The sequence below is a fragment of the Gadus morhua genome, chromosome 14 (assembly GCF_902167405.1).
Source record: "Gadus morhua chromosome 14, gadMor3.0, whole genome shotgun sequence".
NCBI lineage: Eukaryota > Metazoa > Chordata > Actinopteri > Gadiformes > Gadidae > Gadus > Gadus morhua.
Genome location: NC_044061.1, coordinates 13,083,702 through 13,096,674, shown reverse-complemented (window position 1 = coordinate 13,096,674; position 12,973 = coordinate 13,083,702). Strand labels below are relative to the sequence as shown.

At 44.6% G+C, this 12,973-nt stretch overlaps 1 protein-coding gene across 1 annotated transcript; it reads left to right on the top strand.

The window, feature by feature from the left end:
- Positions 1–3,360: 3,360 nt before the first annotated feature.
- cyp19a1a (cytochrome P450, family 19, subfamily A, polypeptide 1a) lies at positions 3,361–7,631 on the top strand. The gene is made up of 9 exons (XM_030376092.1): positions 3,361–3,918; positions 4,152–4,302; positions 4,463–4,617; positions 4,788–4,982; positions 5,180–5,294; positions 5,440–5,551; positions 5,964–6,126; positions 6,492–6,733; positions 7,325–7,631. Exons 1-9 carry the CDS (start codon positions 3,714–3,716, stop codon positions 7,595–7,597), a joined length of 1,611 nt encoding a protein of 536 aa, XP_030231952.1. The 5' UTR covers positions 3,361–3,713; the 3' UTR covers positions 7,598–7,631.
- The last annotated feature ends 5,342 nt before the right edge of the window (positions 7,632–12,973 follow it).

The following is a 12,973-nucleotide window of genomic DNA, read 5'->3' as shown; positions in this document are numbered from 1 at the left end:
ACACAGACACACACAAACAGACACACACACACAAACACACAAACAAATACACAAGAAGGATGAAAGCTTTCTTGTCCCAGCCCCAAGGCTGTAGGTCAAATCCAGACATCTGCTAGTCCTGTACTACATGTATACATATAGTAGACAAACATACTACACACCAATATCATCCAGAAGACATACACACTACATACCAATATCATACAGTAGGCATGATCACTACCCACCAAGATCATACAGTAGACATGATCACTACCCACCAAGATCATACAGTAGACATGATCACTACCCACCAAGATCATACAGTAGACATGATCACTACCCACCAAGATCATACAGTAGACATGATCACTACCCACCACGATCATACAGTAGACATGATCACTACCCACCAAGATCATACAGTTCACATAATCGTCACACACCAAAGTCTGTGCTCTAGATTATTAATTATTCTACATTATTCTAATTGTTATAATATTATAGTTAATATGATTATTACTATAATAACTATTATTGTATTTTAGGTTTCTTATTTTATTAGAATTACATCATAAATATTATTATTATTAGTATCCTTTTTTGAATGATAATGAATTATTACCACTAGTATATTGTATTGTTATTATTGTTATTATTATTAGTAGTAGTATTAGTATCGTTTTTGTTGTCATTATAACTATAGCACTATAAGGTGCTTCTGTTGGTTTTAGTCATTTTGTGATTTCTTAACGACTACCTTCTAGTTTTTAAAACTCAATGTGCTGAACCACCGTGGCTGTGGCTCCACATTCAATCCCTACCGAGCTGCTGTGTTCCTTCTCGTGAGCATTTATTAGCCTCAGCAGGCGGATGCAGGTCAAAACAGCCCAGATTGTGTTTTGAGAGGGCTGGGACTGCCGTCTGTCCAGCAGCAGGTCTAGGCCATACGGGACCTGAAGGGATGGTGTGCTGTGTCTGCTGAGAAGCCATATCTTCAAACTCAACACTTATCTCTGTCTTTGGCAAACAGCTCATTATGTCCTGTTAACCTCTCCCACCACACACACACACACACACACACACACACACACACACACACACACACACACACACACACACACACACACACACACACACACACACACACACACACACACACGCCAACCAGCATGGAAACAGGTCTTCAATCATGCTAGGTGAAGAGAGCCATGTTGAACAGAGTTAGGATTTATAAGGATGGAATATATATATATATATATATATATATATATATATATATATATATATATATATATATATATATATACATATATACATATATACTGTATATATATATATATATATATATATATATATATATATGTGTGTGTGTGTGTGTGTGTGTGTGTGTGTGTGTGTGTGTGTGTGTGTGTCCTCGACTTCACACAGCCATGAATTTACCCCCATTTCTTTATTCTACAGCTGTCAGCACCCTTCCATCATCCTTCATAGACAAGTAATATATCTGTTCTGTGGTAAATGTCAGACACGCAAGCTGGAAGTTCACACCGTTGTTCAGGTGGCAGAAGGATCAGTGGATTTACTTCCCACAATCCTACAGGCTCCCCTTCTGCTGCCTAATGTCATGTCCTTTACTGCCTGCCCTACGGAGATCCTTATTTCCATGGCCCTCTGTCTGGTGTGAGGATCCATAAGATAGCGGAACAAGAGATCAGTCTTCTCCCTTGGGGGCCCTGTACGAAGCCTCGTGCTTTTTTTTATAGGGAAGGAAGAAAAGACTGAGAGGGTTGACAACATGCAAGACGGCCCAGGGACACAAGGTTACATTAACATCTATCTTTCATGGAAACCTCAGATAGTTTTGGTCGGAACAATGCAAGACCCCGAAAAGGTCCCCGCTCTTCCACCCCCTCCTTCATTCAATTGGAGTCATTATGTGGTCCTTGAGTCCATACATTCATCCAGCGATGGGCCGGGTCCCGGCTCCTCATTGGGGCGTTGTGTTATCAGGGGGGAAAGGGGGCTTGAGTGCACAGACAGCTGTTTGAACGCTGCACATTCCACGGTCAGGAGTGTGGGCGTCTGAGTGAATTCACAGACCCCTTTCTATGCAGACGTTAATGGTCCAAAGGAAACCCTGTCCCACCACAACAAGGGCTTTGTGGCCGACGTGGAGACACTGTTGATGGAATGGCTGATTTGGGAATGACTCTCAAGTCAGATGAGGGGAGTGAGGGACTGAGGAATGTATTGACTAATGGTGCAGGATTTATTTATGCATGTATTTATTAATGTATGACGTGACTGTTTGCAAGGAGGATGAATTATCCATGCATAATGAATACCTCCATGGTGTTTGTACCCCGAGATCCCCTTACTAGTGTTCCATCTAAGATCTCACATTGGAAATATAAAGGGGTGTTTTAACTCAATATCTGGAAAACCAAGGATTTCTCTGCTTTGTGGGGTCTTTTGAATGAAAGTATCCAATTTAAAAATGTGGCTCAAGTAGTTAACATATATTCAATTAAATAGAATAGAATAGAATAGAATAAAATATGGTGTTCTGCGTGTACGAATGCAATCATTGAGATTTGTACATATTGATGAATTTTCTCATTTCTCATTCTCACTTTTTTGTATTTCTAAAAGGGGTCCTAGTGGACATGAAGTGCCCAGCTGGTAGGCAGTATAACTGTCAGCGTGCGAGCCCTTCCAGCTCCTGCTCCACTTCACCCTCTGTTGGTCAGGGGAAGTCGAGCAGCTCTGCATTCTCCTTCATCACCACCGACCACCTCTGACTAAAGACCTTAAAAAAAACGCTGGATCATTCTAATTAGACCTCAGAGAAAAGAGAAAGCTTCAAAGAATATCCAAAACATATTTTGAATGTAATGATCTACATATAACATGTGTGTGTCCTTCCAATGGCATGGACAAATACACCTGGAGATGGATGGATGGAGCGATTGATTGATTGATTGATTGATTGATTGATTGATTGATTGATTGATTGATTGATTGATTGATTGATTGATTGATTGATTGATTGATTGATTGATTGATTGATTGATTGATTGATTGATTGATTGATTGATTCCTATAACTAACAGCTCAGTAAATGTAGAAATATCATTTTTTGAACGCATGTTTCCAAGGCCCCAGGAACACACAGGACCCAGCAGTCTGGGTGCACTCCGCCGGCCCCTCGGTAGAGAATGTAAATCACCCCTCTGTGAGGCAGACAATCGTGTTACAATAGTGGTGCGTGTCTCCTCTCTCTGCTCCGACTGGGGCCTCCAGAGACACAAGCGCAGGTGCTCTCTCCCTCAAGGTCGAGGGGGGGCTGGGGGGGTGGGGGGGATCAGAACGGTCCACACGGCCTCTGCAGTCCCTTTGATGCTCTGAAAGGAGTACAGGGAGAGCTGTCTCTTTTCACCGCGGACCCCAGAGGCCCCCTTTGATACGGAGCTTGCTGTTAGTCTGAGGACTGCGTTACAGCATGTACCCGGGCCCGGTGCAAAAGCCTCCTATTTGCTCAGGGCCACTGGCAAACATCCCAACCGTCAAGGTCGTGGGGAAATTGTTTTGAAGATGTTCCCTCTTTGTTATGACTTTTGCATTACCCTGACCTGGCTGGCCGGCGGCCCCCAGCGCCTATAAAGAGCCAAGGGCCCCTGGTGAGAGACACAGGGCACACTGTAGGCAAACCGTCAACTGAATCCGCTGGAATGGATCTATTTTCCGTCTGCGAGTGGACTGTCGCTCCGGTGCGTCTCGACGTGCTGATGGTGGACCTCGGGCCGCGGAACGCCACGGCGGACACAGTAGCGGAGGTGGTCTGCGTGGCCAGCAGAGAACTGCTTCTGCTGCTGCTGCTGCTGCTGCTGCTGCTTCTCGTGGCGTGGACCCACAGAGAGAGGGCCACCGTGCCAGGTCAGTGTCCCGGCATCTGTCTCTTCCATGCAGCTCCTTCACGGCTGGGCTACACTCTCTTTCGCCTGGGGATCCGTGTGGAAGACAGTGTTTGCTCTTTTTGTGTTATTTTTCATGCATCCCTCAATACTCATGCATGGGAACAACCCCTCTGCAATAATAGCTGTTTAATATTCTATTTGTGTTGGGTCTTTTGCATATCTTTCATTCTTGGCGGTTGGGTCTTTTGACAGGCCCCTACTACTGTCTGGGCGTGGGGCCGCTGCTGTGCTACCTGCGCTTCATCTGGACGGGCATCGGGACAGCCAGTAACTACTACAACAACAAGTACGGCAGCATGGCCCGCGTATGGATCAACGGGGAGGAGACGCTCATCCTCAGCAGGTCTCTACCATCGATTTATTTTGTTTTCATGTATCTTCTTAGATGCATTTATTGGTATATTTGTTAAAAAAAAAAGTGATTAGACAAAGAAAGTGTATTCGTTAGAATCAGAATTAGAATGAGTGTACTTGACTTGTGTTTGACGGTGTTGTCCGCTCAGCTCCTCTACAGTGCGTCACGTGCTGAGGAGCGCCCAGTACACCTCGCGCTTCGGGAGCAAGCAGGGCCTGGGCTGCCTGGGGATGGACGGGCGCGGCATCATCTTCAACAACGACGTGGCCCTGTGGAAGAAGACACGCAGCTACTTCGCCAGAGGTGCGCTCACTGTTTCCTTGCATGACATTCCTTCACCGCATGCCCTATAGCGGCTTATTAACTGATAACGGCGAACGACAAAGAAACAAACTCTAGGTCGGTTTCACGGTTCTCGTGCGTGCGACTTCGTCCTTACTCCCGCCCTGCTAACGTCGGTGCGTGTGTCATAGCTCTGACCGGTCCGGGGGTGCTGCAGACGGTGGACGTGTGCACCGCCTCCACCCAGTCCCACCTGGACAGCTTGAGGGCGGACCACCCCAGCAGCGGACCCGGGGAAGACCTGCGCCAGGTGGACGTGCTGAGTGTGCTGCGCGGCATCGTGGTGGACGTCTCCAACACCCTCTTCCTGGGAGTGCCAGTCGATGGTATGTTTACGGTCTGCGGCTTCTACCTCGTCCTTGTTTGTATTCTTGCCCCACTGTTTTGGGCCGCTTTCGGGTTTGTTTCTATTAACAATTGATAGTGGCGTAGACAGACGCAACAAGAAAGCTCTATAGTGTTTGCATTGTGGAAAAAGTGAAGCTTTCTTGCGTGTATCTAATCTCTCTATGTTCCCCCTCAGAGAAAGATCTGCTCGCAAAGATCCTGAAGTACTTTGACACATGGCAGACTGTACTCATTAAACCAGACCTTTACTTCAAGCTGGACTGGATTCACCGGAGGCAGAAGGACGCAGCGTGGGTTCCTTTATCAAAGCAGAAACAACCTTCTGTCTCAGCCCATGTTACTTTGCTTTATTTCCATATACTATACTGTTATGGTTTATGTGTTTATTTGAAGCTTCATGTCTTTGCATGTGGACGTCGCCGTGCGCCTTGGCAGTCAGGAGCTGCAGGACGCCATAGAGGTTCTGATCGATCTGAAGAGGAGAGAACTGCAGGAGGCCGATAAACTGGACCGCATCAACTTCACGGCGGACCTCATATTTGCACAGGTAACCGACAAGAACGCTCAAACCACACACTCTCTTTAAGTGGTCGCCATCCGGGACCACATGAGGTTAGATTTAATCCTTAACTTGTTTCCTCCTCCTTCAGCCATTGACAAATGGTCAGCATAATGCATGTTGTTGTTTCCTGCTCCAACCACAAAGATAATCTGTTTAAAATAACATGTTTGTGTGTGTGTGTGTGTGTCCGTGTGCCTGTGTGCCTGTGTGTGTGTGTGTGTGTGTGTGTGTGTGTGTGTGTGTGTGTGTGTGTGTGTGTGTGTGTGTGTGTGTTTGTGTGTGTGTGTGTGTGTGTGTGTGTGTGTGTGTGTGTGTGTGTGTGTGTGTGTGTGTGTGTGTGTGTGTGTGTGTGTGTGTGTGTGGCTGTGTGGCTGTGTGTGTGTGTGTCTTCCCACAGGGTCATGGGGAGTTGTCAGCCGACCACGTCAGGCAGTGTGTGCTGGAGATGGTGATCGCCGGCCCAGACACCCTGTCCGTCAGTCTGCTCTTCATGCTGCTGCTGCTCAAACAGCACCCAGAGGTGGAGCTGAGGATCCTCACAGAGATAGACTCTGTCATAGGTAAAGAACTTCGGGTCAGCGGTCCCAGACTGGGTACAGATATAGGTGCAGATCATGTTCTGAAGCACAGAACTTTTTTTGGAGTGACTATGTATGCATTTAAAAGAAGAGTTGTCAATTGGATTGCTACTCGCAAAAACACTTATAGCATTTCGTTCAACTTCTTTGCAAACACTTTCACAGTGAATTTAGAAAAACGTTGTAAAGGAGCAGGTAGAGGTCAGAGCATCAAGGAAGCTTACGGGTAGACTGCGGACATTGGGATTTGAAGCCAGAACCTTTCAACAACACGTCTACCCTAACCATTACACACCAGCATAAGTTAACACGTGCGGTGGTTCCTGTTATTCTTGATCTCTCCAAAGGCGAAGGGAAGCTCCGGAACGAAGATCTGCCCCAGCTCTGTGTCATGGAGAACTTCATCAACGAATCCTTACGCTTCCACCCCGTGGTGGACTTCACCATGCGCAGGGCCTTGTCCGACGATGTCATCGACGGATACAGGGTTCCCAAGGGCACCAACGTCATCCTGAACGTGGGACGCATGCACCGCACCGAGTTCTACCCCAAACCCAACGAATTCAGCCTGGACAACTTTGAGAAAAGCGTAAGGAGACATTTATATTAGTAGCACACTGTACAGCAGTATGGCTGTACCTCATTGGACAACTGCCTCAACGGCTACTCCTGCTGCTATTAGTATGTCGTACATAACACTATGACATCCTCTGCAACGTTTAAGATAGTCTTCATGTGCTTGCCTTATTGTTTAAAAAACCCTTTGTGACTTTAGTTACAAAGAAAGCTGCAGTGACCTCAGTCATTCTTCTTCACTCCCTAACTGAACTTCACCTTCGTCACTATTTTCCATTCTCTCTAACTCAACTTCAACCTCTTTCTCTCTTCTCCATTCTGTCTAACTTAACTTCACCTCCGTCACTCTGTCTCTCTTCTCCATTCTGTGTAACTAAACTCCACCTTCGTCACTCTTCTCCATTCTCTCTAACTCAACTTCAACCACTGTCTCTCTTCTCCATTCTGTCTAACTGAACTTCACCGTCGTCACTCTCCTCAATCCTTAAACTCATTCAGCTCCGTGACTCCTCTCCATCCTCTCAAACTTGACTTCAGCTCCGTCCCTCCCCTCCGCCCCCTCACTTTAACCCCGCCTCCGTCTTGGTCCCCTCCCCCTGTCCAGGTCCCAAGCCGCTACTTCCAGCCGTTTGGCTCGGGACCGCGCTCCTGCGTGGGCAAGCACATCGCCATGGTGATGATGAAGTCCATCCTGGTGACGCTGCTGTCCTGCTACTCGCTGTCCCCCCACGAGGGTCTGACGCTGGCCAGCATGCCCCAGACCAACAACCTGTCCCAGCAGCCCGTGGAGAGCGAGCAAAACCCCCACTACCTCGCCATGACTCTCACACCCAGACGGAGAACCGCAACAGGAAGCTACAGCGGAGCCGGACTCTGAGAACCCCCCCCCCTCCCCCTGTGTGTGTGTGTGTGTGTGTGTGTGTGTGTGTGTGTGTGTGTGTGTGTGTGTGTGTGTGTGTGTGTGTGTGTGTGTGTGTGTGTGTGTGTGTGTGTGTGTGTGTGTGTGTGTTTATTTGTCTGTGTGCACATAAATGTATAGGGTAATATAGGCAGCCTCTGTAAATCCCATTGCCTTACAAAGCTAAGTTACATACTATTCAAATATCCATGATTGTTTTTATTTCAAGTTTCAAGTTTTAGATAAAATTGTATTTTAAAGTATTTTAAAATATTTATTATGTTGTGTAATCTTTTTTAATCTTCAAATTGTATTTATTTTTCCCTTTTTACTGTTGATATTTACCTCAAAGGGATTTATATAATCAGATAATGTGCATACAAATGTTACTGCATGAAGAAAATAAAGAATTATCTGCAATTTATAATTCATTCATAGTATAATATAGTTATATGAATAAATATATATAAATATATATAATATATTGATTATATAAATATAATATATGTTCGGTTGGTCATCAAAAACTAATGATGGAATACAGGTCTGTAAAAACACAAACAATGACAGCATTGTTCCATAAAACGTAATTGACCATTCCATTTAAATTGCTTTGCTAATAATTGTGTTTGTCATTAAGCAAGTTTATTTTGAAATAATGATGACATTTTGAGCATATCCCTGTATGTTGTCCCTGTGAAAGCATTTCAAAGGAAATAACCCAAAGTGATGGAAAGGGGGCGCTGTGACACAAATCTCTTCATGTCACTTAGGATTTGACCAACACTTTGACCCTTTAGGATTTGATCTAAAACGTGCATTTTGAATGTATTAAATACCACCATGCAACCTCTAGGCTAAAATCGTAGACACTTTTGACACTTTTTGGTCTCATTCACTAAACAAAAACACCAGCACAGGAAAAAGATTGGTTGAGAAAGAAAACAACAGATGAGGAAATGAAGAAGATAGCAGAGATGACAGGGACCGGAAGACACACACACACACACACACACACACACACACACACACACACACACACACACACACACACACACACACACACACACACACACACACACACACACACACACACACACACACACACTCACAAACCACCACACACAGAAAAACATACATACTCACAGGGAGTAGGTAGATGATTCATGGACTGAGCTCACATATTTTTGCATTTACTCGAATTGCGTGAGTACAAGCATTGGTCATCATGCATGTGTGTGTGTGTGTGTGTGTGTGTGTGTGTGTGTGTGTGTGTGTGTGTGTGTGTGTGTGTGTGTGTGTGTGTGTGTGTGTCTGTGTCTGTGTCTGTGTCTGTGTGTGATTGCTTCTATGACTATAGTTTTCAATGACTGTACTTTAGTTTTTTGCCTGTGTGTATGTGTGTGTGTGTGTGTGTGTGTGTGTTTGTGTGTGTGTGTGTGTGTGTGTGTGTGTGTGTGTGTGTGTGTGTGTGTGTGTGTGTGTGTGTGTGTGTGTGTGTGTGTGTGTGTGTGTGTGTGTGTGTGTGTACCTCTTTCTGTCAAGAGTTATTATGGAATGTTCTTCCAGGACTCTCTCCAGGAGAGATAGAGGATGAATCAGCTTGGATTGCTGTTATCGGGTGGCAACTCAGAGAGACAGGAGTGACAGCCTCACACCTATGACATGGTACGGCCCCTGGAGCGCCAGGGATTACACCGCTCTGATGGACCCATGGTGGTGACCCTGTGTTCAACCCTCCAATCACTTGCTTCAAAACATCCCCATGTCGAAAATGGGATTATTGTATGGACGTCGTCTTCCTCAGAGGTATACAGTTTTTAAAAAGTGAACCGTTGTCATAGAATAATCAATGACAACACAGCATTGGTTTATAAATATATAAGATGTTCTGGGCCCATATTTATCCAATCTACTTCTAGGAGTTTGTTTGGGTGAACTAAAGATGCTCCCGGCTCAGAGACAGACCTGGATGTCCGCAGCTGCTACAGTAATCGAAGTGTAGAGTGGGGACGTGCTTTTAGGAGTGAATGACCTCATTCTCAGAGTATGTACCCACTCTGAGTGGCCTGATCCCTAGGACTAGAGCTGACAGCATAAATGGCTCAATTTAAACCTGAAATAAATGTCCGGGCCCAAAGAGCTTGAATCTTGGACTCTGGGGCCCACCGAGAGTTACATGATACGGAGAAATATAAGCAGAACTCTAATCGCCAAATGAATCTTAATTCTCTATTTTTTTGGAGCTGTTTACTTTATTAAACACATTTTTTACTCACCTCTGAGTATGCATCTGTAATTACGTACTGGCCCAGAATTATTACATTCCTAGGGTTGGGTTTTCAATTGGTGTCAGTTTTGAATCAGTTGCTGGTTTTCAGCGCGATGTGAACTGTGATTGGTCTGTGTTCTTATGGGTCAAACCTTTTCAGTGATTAATTATGGAGTGCAGCCCCGGCCATGGAGCACGGGCCCAACCCATGGTTTGAGAAACACTGAGCTAATGCATTATCAGCTGGCAGCCCTATAGCCCTATAGGGCCAATAGCACAATATCTGATGAGGGTTAAGATTTGCCAAGAAAGTGAGGTAGAGAGGTTTTAGTAGAGGTGGATTTAGGTTTAAATGCCGACGGCGTACAAACATCAAATTGCTTTCCATTCTGACGCATCTATTTTGTGAGGACGGGAAACAGCAGGACCTCAGGATAGATATGTGCCAGTAGGAAATGAATTGCGATTCTCTAAATATAGTGACATTTCGTGTAGTTACAAGAGTGCCAATAGGAAATGTATTGCGATTCTGTTCATATTGCTATACTTTGTGTAGATTAACCTATGGGGATAACATGAATCAACTATAGGCAAATATACCACAGCTCCCTTTGTATCCCGCTAAAATTAATATATTTCCACGATGATTACGTTGATGTAATCCCTATAGTAACATATCTAGATTTTTTCTCCCACCTCAATTATTTCTGCAATTTGAAATAAAATTTTACTCACACTAATAATAAATGCATGAAATGTTGAGGTTGATGTCAGTCTATTCTAAATTTCGTTTGGCAAGTTAAGTTGAAGCCTGTCATGTTTGGATTCCTCCAGTGTGTGTGTGTGTGTGTGTGTGTGTGTGTGTGTGTGTGTGTGTGTGTGTGTGTGTGTGTGTGTGTGTGTGTGTGTGTGTGTGTGTGTGTGTGTGTGTGTGTGTGCGTGCGTGCGTGCGTGCGTGCGTGCGTGCGTGCGTGCGTGCGTGCGTGCGTGCGTGCGTGCGTGCGTGTGTGTGGGTGTGTGTCAGTAAGACCTTGCGCTCAACCCCATCTCAGGGTCAAAAGGTCTGTTAATATTTACAAGTATGTGTGCATGTTTGTGTGTGTGTTTGTGTGTCTGTGTGTGTGTATTGGTATTTGTGTGTGTGCATGTGTGAAGCTTGAGTCCCTCCTCTGTCAACTCACATCACTATCATTACAGTTCATTAAGACGCACACCAAACACACATATACACACAAGCATGCACACACACACACACACATAGATAAACACATACAGAAAATGAATAGACAAACAAATAGACCTACACACAATTAGACCTGAACCCAAATAGTCCTGCGCACACACACACACACACACACACACACACACACACACACACACACACACACACACACACACACACACACACACACACACACACGCACACACACACACACACACACACACAGACATAGATAAAACAATTGCACACATACACAGGCTGATAAGTAGGGCTCCACACATCTATACAACTTAGGAGAAATGCTTCTGATGGGATAGGAGAAATTCTTTGTTATTTATCTACATATCAGAATGTAATTGAAAACTATTCAAGTGCATTGTGTCTTAGTATTCAGAAGGGAATCAAGTTGGTCTTCTTGATATACTTTTCTCTCCAAGGATTTCTGAGTGCTTTCTGAGCAGGGACAAGTTATTTTGGGAAAAGCGGTAGACGGCACTGATTCACTTTGCAGAAACCGGTGCATTTATCTTTGAAATGGGTGACTCATGTTGCCAGCTAGTCAATGTGTTTAATTCTCTGTTGCTTTGGGTACACTAACATTTTAATTGTACATTTATTTATCTTCTTTATAATAAATAAACACATTTAGAGGTAGCCTTTAAAATAACTTACATTCACACATACAATGTTGATGGGTCTTAACCATACAGCGACACTTAGCGACTGTAAGTCCCCACGCACACACATACACCCCCCCCCCCCCCCCCCCCCCACACACACACACACACACACACACACACACACACACACACACACACACACACACACACACACACACACACATCTATTCTTAAATGCCCATGGCCATATTTTGTCTATGTGTCGGTCCCCAGCTGGATTAGTGCCTCATTAAAAGACAGACTTGGTTACTATGGAAACAGCTATGGGCAAAGGTACATCATCAGCATTACATCTGACTCAGTCTGAGTTTATGATGCATGCATTTGAGGAAAAACAAAAAATTCTTTCACATACTTTACAGTAAATGCTTTTCCATGGCAACAAAGTGAATGAAAGGTAAAGTGAATTTACACAAATGCCATATGTAACTCATCATAAGGCAATTTGTTGAACATCCAAGTAGTAGTGCAGAAGGTGATGCAAGTACCAACCGATCAGGGGTGTATCCTCTGACGGGGTCTTCTATTTCCAAGAGAGCCAGGTCGGGACTTAACTGGACTGGGACCACAGAGAAGGATCGGGATCAAAGACAGACTCTCACTGCACGTCCATCTCCATGTGGCCAGCTGTGCACAGTCAGATCATTTGTTGCTCATCTTACTCCAGAGAAACGTGGAGGCACTATGTCTTACTCATTTCGGTGCTGCTAAATTGGTTCTTGTGGTGGTTAGAATGTGTTTATAGCATCGATGGCGGAGCTTCACATTGTTGATGGCTGTCTGGTTGCTTCTGGTCATTTATATTATTTTTTATTTCCTTTATCAAGATCTATTTTTGCGTCGTCTCAAAAATCTGACATCAGATTAATTATCAGAATTATTTGAGCTGACCTGCTCAATTCTGTGTGTACTGAGCGTTTTTTACTTTCGCTTTTCTTTTTTTTCCGACCAATCATGTTGCTGTGGGTGGGGATCCCAAACTCCGCCAGTTGCCTTTTCCCGGTGTGAATACAATCTACAACATATTCATTCATTAGTTTCTGTTTGGTATATTCGAAACAGGAAAAAGGTACATAGTAGTACTGTTAATGTTTTCTTGACCTCAGTCTGTGCGCCCGCAGAATAATAGACTGTAAGGCTGAGAGGAGGAGGTTAGCCACCTCAAAAATGTCAGTTTAATA